At 48.1% G+C, this 16789-nt stretch overlaps 1 protein-coding gene across 2 annotated transcripts in view; it reads right to left on the reverse strand.

Annotated features, from left to right (window-relative positions):
* Positions 1-2683: 2683 nt before the first annotated feature.
* Positions 2684-16789, reverse strand: part of IKZF1 (IKAROS family zinc finger 1) — a 98144-nt gene continuing 84038 nt past the window's right edge. For both annotated transcript variants that reach the window (XM_055589664.1, XM_055589663.1), the window contains 2 exons: positions 15231-15365; positions 2684-7153 (listed from right to left, as the gene is read on the reverse strand). In XM_055589664.1, coding sequence (XP_055445639.1) covers positions 6444-7153; positions 15231-15365 — 845 coding nt within the window. In that variant the 3' untranslated portion in view covers positions 2684-6443. The remainder of the gene's footprint in view (positions 7154-15230; positions 15366-16789) is intronic.

Raw genomic sequence — 16789 nt, forward strand, 5'->3', positions numbered from 1 at the left:
AACTCCATGTATGAGAACCAGCCAGGTGATTCTGAGCTGCATTTGAGAACCAGGGTCATGGGGGATTTCTGGATGCCCCAGGGCCCGGGGAAGGTGGTGTGGGTGAGGAAATCTGGAGGTGGTCTTGAGCTGGGAGCTGGGAATTTGGGTTAATGCTGGAAGAGGCCAATGGGAGGACAGGAGCCTGGCCATGAGGCCGAAGTGCTATTCTAGGAGCCGAGCGGCTCCATCTCCCCCTCGTCAGAGGTCGCAAGGGCCAGGCTCTTGGGGAAGGCAGAGAAGATCCAGGCTGCGTCGGCCGCACCTGAGCTCCAGCCCTGCCTGGCAGCTGTGCTGGGCTGCTCTCTGGGTTCCAGTGCAGAGAAAGACCAGTGGGGTTCAGAGTGATGCCTGGGCTTCTGAGCAACAGGGGACCCCTGCCTTGGTGGTCTGAGCACTTCTTCCAAGTCTTGTACTGATTGTCTAGCTCCTAGATGTCTGTTTCGAGCCCTGCTCAGGATTTGGAGTTGAGAGGCTGGCCATATGAAAAAAATGAGACTTTTGGCAACAGCTGAGCAATCCTGTTCCTTAGAGTGCACGTACTTTTAGGGGAAATGCAGAACTTCACCAAGGAGTCACAAAACCTCCAAGATGTTTTATTTTGATAGAAAATATGACCAATTAATTGGAAATGTGATCAGAAATTGTTGGCACCTGAGCCCCCAATTCTGATGTTTAGCTCCTCAGATTTCACACTAATATATAAAACACAGCATGTTTTGTAAATTTACAGCACTCATCAGGAATAAAATTGGATGAGCAGCTGTCTTAAGGGAGGATAAAAAACTGCACTCGGGAAACTGCCAGAGCTGCCCCAGGGGGAACAGCAGAGGGGGAGCTGTCCAGAACATGCCAGGCTGTTCCAGGTGTGCAGGGAACAGTGTCTGTCTGACAGCTGCAGCCACACCTCGCCTCCTTCACTCAGCATCTTCCAGGCCCTCTGTGCAGGCAACCAGGCTCTTTGAACCTTGGTGCATCCACCTGGAAGCAGTTGCAGTCATCCTGGGGCTGACCAGGCAGACTGTCCCTGACTCTTACCCCTCCCAGGCGTGAATGTGAGCTGTTCTGCTCCTCTCCATCACCTCTGCTCATTACCATGAAGGAAACACCCTCCAGGGCCGACTTCCCAGAGTGGGGCTCACCAGGTTGGGCACATGGGGTGAGTGCACCCCTGACTCACTGAGGGTTTGCAAGGGGACCAGAGGAAGCTTAATGGCTTACAGCACCAAAAAGATGCTGAGGATAATCATTCTTAGCATGACTTCAATAATATAAAAGGTAGTGAAAACCAAGAAATGGAGTCTATCATCCTGTGGAATGCTCTTAAAAGTGAGGGTTTTGAACTTCACCCTCACTTGTTACCACGTCCTGGGTTCCAGGATGGATTGCTCCTCAACCCCTTCCCAAGCTCAGTCGATGAGCTTGAGAGATGAGGGCAGGCCACTGCCCTCCTCAGATCTCTTCTAGTTGAGTGTTGGTCGTTCAGTTGTGTCTGACTCTTTGCAACCCCCCACCAGGCTCCTCTGTCTGTGGAATTCTCCAGGAAAGAATACTGGATTGGGTTGCCATTTCCTTCTCCAAGGGATCTTCCCAACCCAGGGATTGAACCCAGGTCTCCTGTGTTGCAGGCAGATTCTTTACCATCTGAGTCACCAAAGAAGCCCGCTTCTAGACACACTCATTAGCCTTGGTAAGGTGCACACAAACACATTCCTCACTCTCACAAACAGACCCAGCCCTCCACCACCACCACTTTGGAGTCATTTTTCTGCCTTAAATTGAGCCTAGGTCATTTCTGAGTTAATGCAGACATCCTTTATTTCTTGAACCCATGACCACTTCTCAGTGTAACTGTGAAACAGCGGATCTGGCAATGGTTGTGTCATTATCTCTCTCTAAGCCATGCGTTCATTCAGTGCAGTAACTTAAGGGTGCTGAAAACTTCTTTGAAGGATGCTGCCCCGCCACTGACACTTATGAAAAACCCCTGATGCCAAAGCCTGATGTGAAACTGAACAGTCTGTGGATTTCATTCAAGTTTCACCCCATTTGGATCAAATGTTGAACCGTGTAAACTTGATCACTTCATCTTATTTACTAGATTTGAGCCCACACCGTGTCTGGCTGGTTCTCCCAAAGGGCCAGAGGGTTTTAACCACCGAGCGTCTCGAGCAGTGCGCGTCTGTGACAGACAGAGTTGAGACCTCCCAGCCCTGCGCGCCCTGCCCTAAACATGCAGCTCAGCAGGGAGACTGCCCCCAGGGTGGCCACTGTGGTCAGCACTTGCCTCTGTGCTCCTCCTCTGCCGCCCATCGCTGCACATGGCATTAATCACTGCTCTAAGAAGAGCTGGGGAATGTGTGTCATATTGCCCATGACCTCCACTCACCCTCCAACCCACAAGTACTCCAAGCCCAGCATAGCTTGAACAGGAGGTGCTCAGCCTGCCGAAGTGAACTGATGCACCGGCAGCAACGGCGAATGCATATGATCACAGATGATCCCACCTTGTCTTGCACCCGCCCCCAAGCCCGTCTTCCTCCTCCGACCTAGAGGGAGTCTGTAGCAGGTGGCAGGTCTGCACGGCGATTCTCTCAAGACCAGCGTGGGCTTCACAGCATGGGGCAGACAGAGTATTCACTGCATTTATTAGTTCTATCACCACAGAGTAAGCATTTGAAAATGTGTACAAAAGGATACTCTATTCCTCCAAGGCCACGCCCCTGTTCACAGCAAAACAGAAATAATTTAACATCATCATAGAGGCAGATTGGAAATACAACTGCATTTTCTCATTTACAGTCCTGTACAAGTATCTGCCAGAATGGCAGCGGCAGACCTAAAGATGTATTAGATAGATACACATAAACTGAACCCTGAACAGTCACCACACACAACATTGTAAAAAAGTGTATTAGAAAGTATTGGAAACAAGATTGCATATTCATTTCTGGTCACACTTGTTCACAGTGAATGCTATGGCACCAACAGCATATGTGCTTGTTTTTCCTTTAATTTCTGATGTCTGTATATCTTAAATAAGTCTAATTTTGGTTTCTTTTAAAGTAAAACAAAAAAAAACACTTAATTGAAGGAGAGAGATCTGGATTCCGAGTAGCGCTGCCCCTTCATTATTGCTGGAACATAAGTGCACGAGAGAAATAGATTTACTTCACGACTGGCCTACAGCAGTCCATGGCATCTTGCTTTTGCTTTGGCAAAAAGACGATGCTAAGAAGGTTCCACTGAAAACAAAACAAGGAAAGGCACAAAAATAGAAAAAAAAAAAAAAAAAAAAGAAGAACTCACATTGCATTGAGAGATAGCTGTCTTTCTTGATGAAGAGTCTGAGATCTCATTTTTGGTTGATTCTAAACTGGCAGTGAAACGTGCTGGTATCTGAAATGCTAGGCGCTGGGACATGCCCTTGGGTGACACAGCGATAGTAACATGATTCTTTGTAATGTCTTTTCTACAAGGACAAGCCCACGCTCTAAGATACGTGATGCAGGAGGACCTGGGTGAGGAATAGGGTCCAGGTGTTCTGAGTGGAGGGGAGCTGGGTGACCGGGATGGGCCAGAATGCCAAGCAGGGACTTCTCACGATCAATGGAACCCACCTGCTCCTGGTGCCCCTCCTTTGGTTGATATTTATTTTCAACACAACGAGAGTGCATGAAGCCTAGTGCCTCGACAGTTGTCCCCGAGACACACACTCACATCATCAGTAGCCGAACAAACCACAGAGTGAAACGGGGTAAGGTCATGCAAAATGCTACTTTTACCAGCTAGAAGGAAAACGTCAACAGCTTTGGGTACAGAACATGGCCATCTTTCAGGCATAATTTCATTACTTGTTGGCATTAATGAAACCTTACTTTAAATACAATATTTTCAGAGAAAAATGGTGTTACATTAGAAAACCACAACAAAAGGTGTGTAAATAAGGTTATATTGGATACAAAAGGTGGAGAGAGGGAGGGGAAAGTCCTGGGGAAAACAACTCCTCAGCCACTATCTACAGTGGTGGGTTGAGGTCCATCTGAAGCCACAGGGGAAAAGATAGCTCTGTCCAGCCAATGGGCCCCATGGAACAGATGTGGCAGATGAAACTGGCCTGCAAACTGGACGTATGAGCAGTCTCTCACCCTGAATATGCATGCAGGGGGATAAGCTGGGTCTGTCTTTTAACTTCATGTTGAACGAATGCTGTCCACAGCCCAGAGTCCCCCTCTGCCCCTCACCCAGTGCCTCAGCGTGTCACTGACCAAGTTACTACACGTTTGCCTATTTCCAGGTTCAAAACATCACACAGTTCCATAAGCAAAGAATCCCATGACTCAGGGATGCTAGGTTGCCACCCTTTCCACAAAATTCAAGTGCACTTGGGAAGGTAAGCTTCTGAAGACTGAAGGTGGGACAGTTCATTGAGAGAATTAAAATAAATCCAAAGGAACAGGAGTCACGCTCGAGACTGCTGACTGGGGACATTCATGGCAGGGCTTTTTCATCTCTGGAAGGCTTCCATACCCTTGATTGGCTTACAATTCAATTAGAGCAGTGGTCCTCCACTAGGGACACCTTTTTATTCCCAGGGACATTTCTGGTTGTCAACTGGGGGGGTCTACTGGCACTTATTGGGTAAGTGACCAGTGAAATGATAGTCACTCAGTTGTGTCCAACTCTTTGTGACCACATGGACTGTAGCCCACCAGGCTCCTCTGTCCATGGGATTCTCCAGGCAAGAATACTGGAGTGGGTTGCCATTCCCTCCTCCAGGGGATCTTCCCAACCCAGGGGTTGACCTCATGCTGTTAAACAGCCTAGGATGCCTGGGGAAATCCCCTGCAACCCAGTATCCAGCCCCAAATGTCAAGAGTGCTGAGCCCAGGATCTCTGGAGTTGGCTGAAATGCAGAGATGCTTTGCACAATTTTTGCTGTTTCCTTATGTTCCTTGCACATTTTTGGTGATGAAAAATACTGGCAACTGTATGCCCTTCCTGCCAGGTGGTTGAGATGAATGTTCTTAACGATAGCTTGCACCTATCCTATTGCTTTCCAGGTTAGGACTGGAACCCATGGACGTCTCTGTGGGCCTTTGAGGGCATGAGCAGTCTTCACCTCCAGGGCCTCCTCCCTCTGTCCAGCTGGACCTCGAGTTCTGGTGACGAGATGATCCTGGACATGCCCCCGGTCAGACAGGTGCACCCTGCCTAGGTGGACACAAGGGTGCAGCTCTGCCCTTGGAGGAAAAGCATGTCAGATGGTTTGAAAGTGTGATTTCAAACCAACAGGTGCTGTGTGTAAGCAGCAGCCTCTGGACTTCACCTGCCAAATTTCCCTGACCTGAAAATGGTCATTCTGAATCCTTTAATGGATATTAAAATGAGAATACTATACACAGAAGGCAGGGAGAGAATTATACCCACAATAAGAACCCCTGCTTGGAGCTACAAACACAACATTAAATGAAGTTTAGGACAGACTTTCTGCGGGAAAATAGGCTTCTGGTCACAGGCGGAACCGGGCAGGAAGGAGAACAGAACCAGACATGAGTGTGGAATTTAGAATACAGGTTTGGTTTCTGAGGGATTTTATCATCTGAACATTTCAAAAAGAATTAACGTCTAAATTTCAGGGCTGGTGTTAACAATGTAGTGATAGACTCTGGGGGCCCTTAGGAGATGAGAGAGCAGAGAACAGTGGGCCCAGGTGCCCCACGGAAATAGAGTTCATTCCATGGGACAACAGGCCTCTGGAGGTTTCTGGGCTGGGCAACGTCATGACAAAGTTTGGAAAGGGAGAATGAATCCAAAAGGCTCTGCAAGTCCTCCCCTACCCTCTGTCCAATAGTTACTTTTCCCAGCAGTGTGCAGAATTTGACTCAGAATAATTTTCTTCCTTTGGAACCTGTGGCCTGTCGGTGCCGGATGCAGTTACCGGCCCTGAGAGGAGGGCATTTCACCCCAGGGTCACAGTCACGGCCACAGCGCGGGGGCTGTGCGCAGGGCTCCCGGGACCCTGCAAACCCCATCTGGTGCGCGAAACCACGCTCAGCACGGAACCAGCTCATTCCTTTCCGGGCTTCCGCCTGTTTCGATACAATTCTCTCCGAACATGACCTATCACTTGGAGGCTGGCGATTTCTAGGAAGCAACAGGGGAGGGGATTTCAGCCTGCGGTCTACAGAATCGTCTAGTAAGAGAGCATTCCAGGGGCTGTAAATGGAACCCCGTTTCTAACAAGAAAAACGTCCTGTTTTCAAAAGCAAATCAACCAACTCAGAACAAAACGAAGTACCACCTAGAGGACAAAGCACAGCGGCCCAGTCCAACCCCGGCTGCCTGCCGAGGGGTGCGTGCAGGGCGCGTATGCTCTTCCCGCGGGCTCCCGCAGTCCAGGTTTAGCTCATGTGGAAGCGGTGCTCCCCGCGCGTGATGTGGGACGAGAACTCGTAGCGGTCCTGGCTGTGGTAGCCGCACATGTTGCACTCGAAGGGGTCTCGGAAGCCGTGGCAGCCCATGTGGATGGTGTACATGACGTGGTCCAGGAAGAGCACGCGGCAGTGTTCACACCTGTACACCTTGAGGGCTTCCCCGCTCGTGCCGATCACGCGCAGCGCGTCCGGGGGGCCCTCGGAGGCCGCGCGCAGCACGTCGTAGGCCGCGTGCTCCTCCTTGATGGACAGGCCGTTGCGCGCGTGGGGGTTGATGTGGTTGGTCAGGTAGATGAGGCCGCCCCGCTGCTCCTCCGTGTTGCTCTCGGTGTCCGTGGAGTCTTGGCAGCTGTTGCTCGGGGACGCCTCGCGCTCAGAGGACACGGACTTGGCCTTTGAGAGCAGCAGCAGGTTCTCCACGGCGCCGTCCTGGGCTGAGTGGTTGGAGCGCGTGGGGCCCTCGGCGTGCGGCTTGTGGAGCTGGTATATGGGGCTGAGCACTGGGACCACGTCGGAGCTGCCAGGGGGTGTCTGCACCAGGGGGCGCAGGGACTCGGCCCCCAGGTAGCTGATGGCGTTGTTGATGGCCTGGTCCATCACATGTGTCTGCATCATCTCGTTCTCCTTCTCGTAGCTGGCACTGCCGTCGTAGGGCAGTTCCGACAGGCACTTGTCCCCTGTGGGAAGCAGGTGACAGTCAGAGAGGCCCAGGTTACCTCTGTGCCCGGCAGCAACAGCTGACATTTACACCCATGGGGGCAACGATCTCGGGCAGACACACAATATGGACATCAGCAAAATGGGCAAAGCTGACACGTCTCTGCCTGCCCTGTACCTGGCATGGTGCCCTGCCTCGGGGTGGCATTTAAACCAATTTGTCTACACAAATCAATAAACGAACAGGTGAACCAAGGATGGTGTGCCAATTTAAACAGCACATATTCAAACACCAAACCAATACTTGTATTTACTCTGGGTGTTAATAAACATTTTGAGTTCGCTGAGTGTGCTAATCACTTCAGTTGTGTCCGAGTTTTTGCGACCCTATGGACTATAGACTGCCAGCCTCCTCTGTTCATGGGATTCTCCAGACAAGAATACTGGAGTGGGTTTCCGTGCCCTCCTGCAGGGGATCTTCCTGACCCAGAGATTGAACCCATTTCTCTTATGTCTCCTGACATTTCTCTTATGTCTCTTTACCACTAGCGCCACCTGGGAAGCTCTAAAGATTTTTATATGTAATTTAAAATTAATATTGAAATGATATGTTTTCATATAGAGTTCTAAGTAATTCACAATGGCTGGTTAACATCACTATTTAATTCAAGCAGTTATATGATTATAACAATGTGTGATATATCATATATTTTAAGTTCATAACTATAATACTCTAGAATAAAGCTTAATCAAAAATACAGAAACTTTATATTCTTCATAGTGAAATGATATCAGTCTTGTCAACAACAAAAATCTGGCTCTGACTTGCGTGAGAGTGAAAAGCACCATCATATGTACCAGCCTCCACATCTTCCCTGGCCTCTTAATTCCATGCCTGCTTCTCAGTTCTTAGCAGCAAGGAGCCTGTGCTGCAGTTATTTGGTGGAAAGTTGGTAGAAAGTTGAGAGCAGACGGAGCAAGTTCCAGGGGTGACATTTACTTGTTCCTTCAAACAATTACTGAGCAGGAATGATTTGCAAGAAATTACCGTCAATGACTTGTCAGCGAGTTTGGCCTCAAGAAGCCTAAGATCTAATATCATGGTTGGTAGGAGGCAGCGAGCTCGCTTCCCCTGGAAAGGGGAAATTTGAGAAAAGATTTGACTTCTTGTAATTAGCTTTTGAGTACAAGTTTTCATAAAGAAATAAAATGAATATCCTTGAAGATAACACCTTCTTGATGTACAGGTTCTAAGCTCAGTAGGAAACCTTGGCTTCATTAGCAAATTCATGAGTGAACGGTCTGCCTCATTGTTAAGGTCTGTTGATCCACTTTCCTTTCTGTGGTGGTTAGTTAATAAGTCATGGGCAGAGGGGCATTCAGAGGCAGGTCTAAGCTGTTTACGTTTCAACCCTCACTCTCTTTCCTTCTCTCAACACATGTCCACCGAGTGTCCACCCTGGACCAGACAGGAGGGACAGAATGGCCAACAAGTAACATCCTTCACAGCCCACAGGGGAGACAGATGTTAGTGCAGGGTCATATAGGGCGCATTCCTGTCTGAGAAGTTCTGTGAAGGAAAATGAAGGTTTGCTATGGGGACTTAATTCTGCTTTCTAGTATGATGAGGCATATTTCTGGATGGTTAATGTCACAGATTGTTTAAGGATTATTAATAAGTCTGGGAACTATGGAGTAGTTCATCCTTCAGCTGCTAAGCACCAGCTGCAGACCGTGATATGTGTCCCACACAGGGAGCAGCAAGAAGAAACTAAGGGGAGAGGGAGCTAGGAAGCTGAGATGGACGAGTGAGTGGAGCCAGAGCCCTGAGCAGATATACGGGAAGGGTAGACCCGGGGAAGACTATATCAAAGGAAGCTGGAAGGCTTTGAAGGAAGAAGGGTCCTTCTCCATCACGTGTGTGCATGCGTGCTAAATTGCTTCAGTCGAATCCAGATCTGTGCAACGTTATGGCCTTGGAGCCTGTCAGGTTCCTCTGTCCATGGGATTCTCCAGGCAAGAATACTGGAGTGGGTTGCCAAGCCCTCCTCTAGGGGATCTTCCCAAACCAGGGGTTGAATCTCTTATGTCTCCTGCACTGGTAGCTGGGTTCTTTACCACTCACGCCACCTGGGCAGCCCTACTGGTGGAAGGCAGAAGTGAGGATGCCTCTGGCAGCCCAGGGGCCCAGGTTATGGCTGACGGTGGCTGGCGAGACCGATCATGGTGAAGACCCCCACACCTCCCACACTGACACCTGACATCATGGCCTGAAGCCAGTTCCAGCAACAGAAGGGTAAACTGCTCCAGAGTTCCTAGACTTACTAACAATCCTTAACAAATCTGAGGCCAGTGATAGCTATCCAGAAGTATGCTGCATCAGACTAGAAAGCATCCTTAGGTCCTGCTTCTTGCTTTGTTGGGAAGTGTATCATACAGCAGCCTGGCTCCCTTTCATCTCAATCTGCTGGTAGTCAGGAGTGGCACATGCCCTGACAATGGTATACATGACCCTTACATGACACACAGATACTTGTCTGTGGCCAGCCACACCCTCTGCAGAACCAGGACATATTAGAATCTCTATGGAAGTTGGGTGGCAGTGATCATAGAGGTGGTGTTTCTCCCCATTAAGTTAACTGAACAGCAATACAGAAGCCATGTGATTTTTTCCGCCCTATTTTTGTATCGAGGTGATAAATGTCTGGTTACATTAACCCCAAAGGAGAATGAATCCCTTTAGCCTGGTCTATCACTCCATTAAAGCCTGGCAGGGTGGGGAAGGGAGTGGGCTTCACAATTCTGATACATATAAAGTGCTTATAGCTCCACCCAAAATGGTGCTTTCCCAGTAATGATCCCGTTTCTCCCAGAGTCATCATTCTGTGCTTTCCTGAGCAACTGTTCTTTAAAACCGGGTATCAACAATCAAAGGATGTAGGGGGAAGACCCACGTGGTATATTAAAACCACCCACAGAATTTTTCTTCCCTTAATACTCCACAGAGTAAGAAAATCCCACAACATTCACTTTGGCAGAATGCTAAAGAAAGGTACATAGTCTAAGGAAATACATATTTATAAAAATCAAGGAAAGAAAATTCTGGCATGAGATACATGGCTAAGCTTGACAGCTGATTTTACTTATAAAACCTTAACTATGAAGCAACAAAATCCTCAGCAGTTTCCCTAACATCCTCATATCCATAGAGAATCAATTCAAATAGCTGTCTTTTTTCACTTCTGATCAAAAAGCAGTTGAAGCCTCTCCTAATGAGACCAGGTGACACTGGATGAGTGAGTGCTGAGGTTGATTCACTAGGTGGGAGATGCGAGTTAAGTCCTCGATGCTGTGCACTGGGAGGAAACACCCCAAGGGCCAGAGCATCCTGGGGCAGCTAGAAATACTTCCCAATCAGGTTCAGTGATAACTGATTTAGGGCATTTAACCAAATCTCAGAATGAGGGAGAAAGGGCAGAGAGGAAGTCTTTTAACAAAGACTGCACTTTGCCTTCCTTGAACTCCTCCAACCTCATCTCTGGCATTCCTTCAGCATTGAGAAAAGCTGAGCTCGCTCAGAAAACAAACAAACAAACAAAAAAACCACATCTCAGATACAATGGGAAGAACGTAGCAGACATCAGTCAAGCTCTATCAGCCCAAGTCAAATAAGCAAGATGAAAAGAAAAGGTCATGGTTACTGTGAATATATTTTCTAGCCAGATAAGGGAAGAAAGTTAAACATAGAACAATAAGCCCATCCTTGGAAAAAGCCTAATTCAAGGAAGAGAAGAATATCTCATAACTGCTTTGTGACATGAATTCAATTAAAAAGATACTGAAACATGGCAGGCTAGAACAACACAAGAAGATGAAAAAGGAGATTTTAGATCTCAGGAAGCAAAATGAGGTCCAAACAGTGTTATTTACAGATAATACAGGGATTAGAAATAGCAAGTAATAGAACATAAACTCCTGAAAATGGAATCACCGACCTAGAGGAAAAACACAAGATAGAAACAGTGAATAAATGTGAAAAGGGCAAAAAAAAAAAAAAAACCAACTTATAGAAATGCTAACAGATATGGGAGACTGCTGCTAAGTCGCTTCAGTCATGTCTGACTCTGTGCGACCCCATAGATGGAAGCCCACCAGGCTCCCCCGTCCCTGGGATTCTCCAGGCAAGAACACTGGAGTGGGTTGCCATTTCCTTCTCCAATGCATGAAAGTGAAAAGTGAAAGTGAAGTCGCTCAGTCATGTCCGACTCTCAGCGACCCCATGGACTGCAGCCCACCAGGCTCCCCCATCCCTGGGATTCTCCAGGCAAGAGTGCTGGACTGGGGTGTCATCACCTTCTCCGATATGGAAGACAAACTCTCCAATAAAAGGACGACCGGTATCTCTGAACAGAGATCATAACAGAGGGAACAAAATACATATTCATAAAAAAGAGAATTTCCAAGAAATGGAAAAGAAGGGAATCCCCAGATTAAAATGTCAGGAAATTTTTGTTCAGAATGCAAAACAGCAAGACACAACCTGGTTGTATTCAACTTTTACGTTAAAGAAAAAACTCTTCAGGCACTCAGACAGAAAATGGAACTCTTGCCTTCAGTCATGATGGCAAAATCTAGAAAGTTCTAGACTGGGGGAACAAAGACAGTGACCAACCTCACTTGTCACAATGTTCTTCAAGAAGAAAGGCAGCAGGCAGGCCTCCTCAAACACAGAAAAGTATATGGAAACAGAACCCCTGCAGAAGCTTCTTGAACACAGCTGCTTGCATGCAAAGTCCGATCAATTAAGAGATCATTCAAAATAAATACAAATGGTAGTAAGGGTCTTCCCCAGAGGCTCAATGGGGAAGAATCTGCCTACAATACAGGAGACACAGGAGATGCAGGTTTGATCCCCAGGTTGGGGAAATCCCCTAGAGAAGGAAACAGCAACTCCCTCCAGTATTCTTGCCTGGAGAATCCCATGGACAGAGGAGCCTGGCAGGCTACAGTCCATGGGGTTACAAAGAGTTGGACACGGCTCAGTGACCAAGCATGATAGTAAGAGGGCTGGGTCTGAGCCTCTCTTGAATGAAAACTTGGCGCTCTTTCAACCCCACCACTACTGGGCCAGCTTGTACAGTAACAGCTGGGTTCCTACCCACTCTTTCTGAAATTATATAAGAAGATAAACTCAGCTTCTAGAGGTAAAGAGAGGTCTTAGAGGTCCATTTCCTTGTTGATTTTTGGTGTGGAGAAACCATGACAAGGGAGGAGTCGTTGATGAAAACCCTATCAAGCTGATGTGAGGGCAAGAGACATTATTCTAGAAATAAACTGCCAAGCACCGAACTCTTGGGGAAACATCTAGCAGAGCACACTGCTGGCTCAGAGCCCCTCTTTCCAGTCTCCACTCTGGCGCCCTCTACCTCGGTCCCCACCCCGCTTCTCCTGTGTGGTCCACCTCTCCCCAGGGACTTCTTTTAACCTTAGTTTTGTTTGATCAGAGAGAGGGGTTCTGTTTTTTTTTTTTTTATTCTTTATATATATATATTTTTCAACACAAAAACTATCTAAATCTCAATACAACACCTAAACTGTGCTCTCACTGGAGGTAGCTACAGCAGAGTTTCACCAATGGTAATTTGGTCTGAAGTCTCCATCAGCCACAGGGGCTGAAACACCCATTCACAAAGCCCTTGGCACCCTGTGGCTCAGCTGGTAAAGAATCCGCCTGCAATGAGGAAGACCTGGGTTCGATCCATGGGTTGGGAAGATCCCCCGGAGAAGGGAAAGGCTACCCACTCCAGTGTTCTGGCCTGGAGAATTCCATGGACAATGCAGTCCATGGGGTCGCAAAGAGTCGGACATGACTGACTTTTTTTTGGCATCCTCCAGTTTTCTGATCTGAAGAAGGAAGTGGTACCCAGCTCCCCAGGGCCCATGACGGTCCAACCATCCTCAGACACACTTGCTGCTCCATCTCCCCTGGTTACGGGGGCCCCCATCCCCCCTCCACCACACACGGCCTCCTGGGAGGGGTGGGGGGCCCTGCTCTCACTCCCACCTGCTGCCGCTTGAAGTCCCACCCCCAGAAGTCAGTGCTCTGAGTCACCTCACCCCTTCCGCGCAGGAAGTGAGTGGCCTCCCCATTTCACACAGTCTAAAGGCTCACACTCCTGTGGGCGACTCCCCACACTCTGTCTCCGGCTGGTTCTTTGAAAAGTGTTTTTTAACTGATTCCTTCCTCCCATCACCCCTCCCAACTCCAGGCCTACAAAAAAACCTCTAAATGGAGCCTTTTCTTCAGTGTCGGAGAGAGGCTGGAACCCAAGAACCTGGCCTCCCCTTGGGTCCTGTTCCCTCCTGCAGGTCAGCACCCACCCCAGGCCTCACTAACTACTGACTCCATTCTAGCACCATCCTCTCTCCTAACACACATTCCCCAGGTTCCCACGGGGCATCATTCAGAAAGTCCTTCAAAACGGACAGACCAAACCCAGACTGTTGATTCCCAGAACCTGTCAATGGCACACGTGTCCCCGAATCCCCATGACTTGCGGTTTCCATCAGCCGTGTGGCCCCCACCTTCCTCTTTCACCAGCCTCTGCCCCATATCTTCCTCTTTCCAGGCCACCAAGGCCCCACGTTCTCCCATTTCCAATCAATTTTTGGCACCAGAGGTCTCTATTTTCCAAGAGGTGACTCCAGTTAAAGACGTGCCAGTGCTCTCTTCTGCCTGCTGGGTTAAGGCTGCATTTCTCACCTTGGCATTCAAAGGCCATTCACCTGTGACCAGAGCTGACTGGGGCTTTGCTACTCAGGGGATTCCCTGAGGGTCCGTGACTCACCCTGGAATCTGCTTCTCGAGCCTGTCCACATGTTCCCCTCAAGTCCCCAACCAGCATCACCATTGCTCTGTATTTGTTCTGATCTGCCTAGAATCCTCCATTCTTCCACTGTGAAAAATGTGTAGGAATCCTCTTCCTATCTCAAGGTCACTGTCAACTTCACAAACTTTTACTGATCCATATTCCCTGGACGTGACCCTCCCTGCCCCCATCCTCTTTCCAGATACCATCTTCACATTGAGGGTTTTAAATGTTTTCACATCCTGGTGTTACCCTATTTTCATAAAACCCTGTGTGTGTGCTTAGCCACCCAGTCGTGTCTGACTCTTCGTGACCCCATGGACTGCAGCCCACCAGGCTCCTCTGTCCATGGGGATTCTCCAGGCAAGAATACTGGAGTGGGTTGCCATGCCCTCCTCCAGGGGATCTTCCCAACCCAGGGATCAAACCCAGGTATCCAGCATTGCAGGCAGATTCTGTACTGTCTGAGTCACCAGAGAAGCCCATAAAAGCCTGGGAGATACGTAAAGGATGGAACTTGGGCTGCAGAGGAGAGTCATTTCACGTGACAGCTCACACCTGGCTGTGAGCTCACAGCCTCAGGCTGAGCCCCAGCCTAGCGCCTCTCTACCCTCCCACCTGCCCAGGTGTTACCCTAGTTACACTTCCAGCATCGGGGCTGGACGAAGCGGCTGTGAGTGAGCCCACCGTCTACACTGGAGGAGAGGGTTACCCCACTCTGGCAGCACTGCACAGATACCAAGCAGGGAAAACAGCAATTGAGGCCGTGCCTACTCCTTGCTGCGCAGCTCGCGGACCAGTTGCCCTGTAATTCTGTCCTTTCAGACTTTGAAGTAGCCCTCGTGGGGAGTATTATGAACTTTGGACAAAGGAGCCATTGAGGCTCAGCAAGGCTGCTGAGGCTGGGGGTCTGAGCGGTGTGCCCTCTGCCCTGGGCTCACTGATCAGCCATCCCCAATAGACACAGAGCAGATCTCACCAGGTGCCCCAGACCTTGCAAAACCACCTCTAAGAACAGCCCCTGGGAGAAGATCTGGTATTATTTTTAAGAAGCCTATCAGAAAACCATTCCGAGAGACTTGAGAAATATTAAGCTTGCTAATTTTTGCTTTTTTTTTTTTTTTTAAAAAAAACAAGATATGTTTCCTTTCTTTTTCCCTCAACTAATCACCGTCTAAGGCACCCACATGGTTGTTCTTTTAAGAGACAGGAAACGTTTAACTCTTACCAACAAATTTCTGAGGCATAGAGCTCTTACGTTTGGCGACGTTACTTGCTAGTCTGTCCAGTACGAGGGAGCGATCTGATCCTATCTTGCACAGATCTTCTGCCATTTCACTGTGATTAGTTTCTTCTTTAATGACTAAAGTCAAAGACAGTTAGAGAGACCAGTTTAGAAACGCTTATAGTCAAAGGATTCAGTCTCATCTTCCAGCGTTAAATCTGACATGTGTTAAGTGCCTACAAGAGCCAGGATCTTTGCGGAGATTATTTCTAATCTTCCCAGCAACCCTGCCAGCCACACAGAGGAGGATCAGAGCTGATGACACCTGCCTTATCCCCTAAGATCAGGGAACAACCACCACCACTCTCCCCAGAAGCTGGACTGTGATTTTACAATTGTGTCCCGTTGACAAGTCCTCTTAATGTTTCAAATACTCCCCAGTACACTCACTCAGTCACTCCTGACAACAGCCCTCTTGAGAATGAAAGAATTCTCAGCTAGAAATGATCTAAGGGTCTGACTCTGTCACACTGAACAGAGATGTAGGAGAAACCTGGTCACAAGAATGCTGCAGCCAACCCTGGTGAGAGGGGGAAAGAACTCGGGAGTTCCTGGGCCCTGAACACAGCAACCCAGAAAGTCAACGAACAAGCACTGTAGGAAGTCTAGAAATTGTGGAGATAAGAGGTGATCTAGGGAGTACTTCTAGTTGATCGTTGCTTTGCTACATCATCCCTTTCTTTCCATAGTTGAAGATACAGCTATATATTCTGCATGGCCTCTCTGTGTACTAGTTTTTATGGTTGGACTTTTGGAAATATCAATTTTTCACCTCCTTGCAATTTCTCTTAATACACAAGAAGCTAAAAATCTAAACTGATTTTCTTCCTAATGGCTAATCAATTCTTCCCAAACCAGTTCTGCAGAGTTCATTGAAATCCCAGTCCTCTGTGTGCCTTCCTTTCTTAGATAGGACATGCTGATTGATCACTGGGTCTCTGGAAGGTTTATCCATTTCTATTATTGATTTAGGAGAAGGAAATGGCAACCCACTTCAGTGTTCTTGCCTGGAGAATCCCAGGGACGGGGGAGTCTGGTGGGCTACCGTCTATGGGGTCACACAGAGTTGGACACGACTGAAGTGACTTAGGATAGGATAGGATTATTGATTTATCTGTCTGTTCTTCAAAGAGGTCCAGCTGACAGCAATGTTCTAATATAACATTGGACATTACTTTTCTTCTTAAAAAATGCCAATTCCTCTTTTATTTTTCCACATACACTTTATATTATTCCAACAAGATTGACAAATTGACAAAATTTGACACCAATTTTGTGCTAAAAACATCCCATGACCCCAGAAGACACACATGTAGCATCCAGGCCTTTCTCCCCCATGGCTCCCCTGTGTTTTCTGGCCCCAGCACAGCTTGTGAGGCCAGAAGCAATTCTGAGCATTTCTAAGCATTTTTTTCTTTAGCTTTTTTTTTTTTTTTTGCAGTACCATGAAGCTTAATGAGATCTTAGTTCCCTGCCCAGGGATCGAATCTGTGCCCCCTTCA

Source organism: Bubalus kerabau, chromosome 8 (genome assembly GCF_029407905.1).
Source record: "Bubalus kerabau isolate K-KA32 ecotype Philippines breed swamp buffalo chromosome 8, PCC_UOA_SB_1v2, whole genome shotgun sequence".
Taxonomy (NCBI): Eukaryota; Metazoa; Chordata; class Mammalia; order Artiodactyla; family Bovidae; genus Bubalus; species Bubalus kerabau.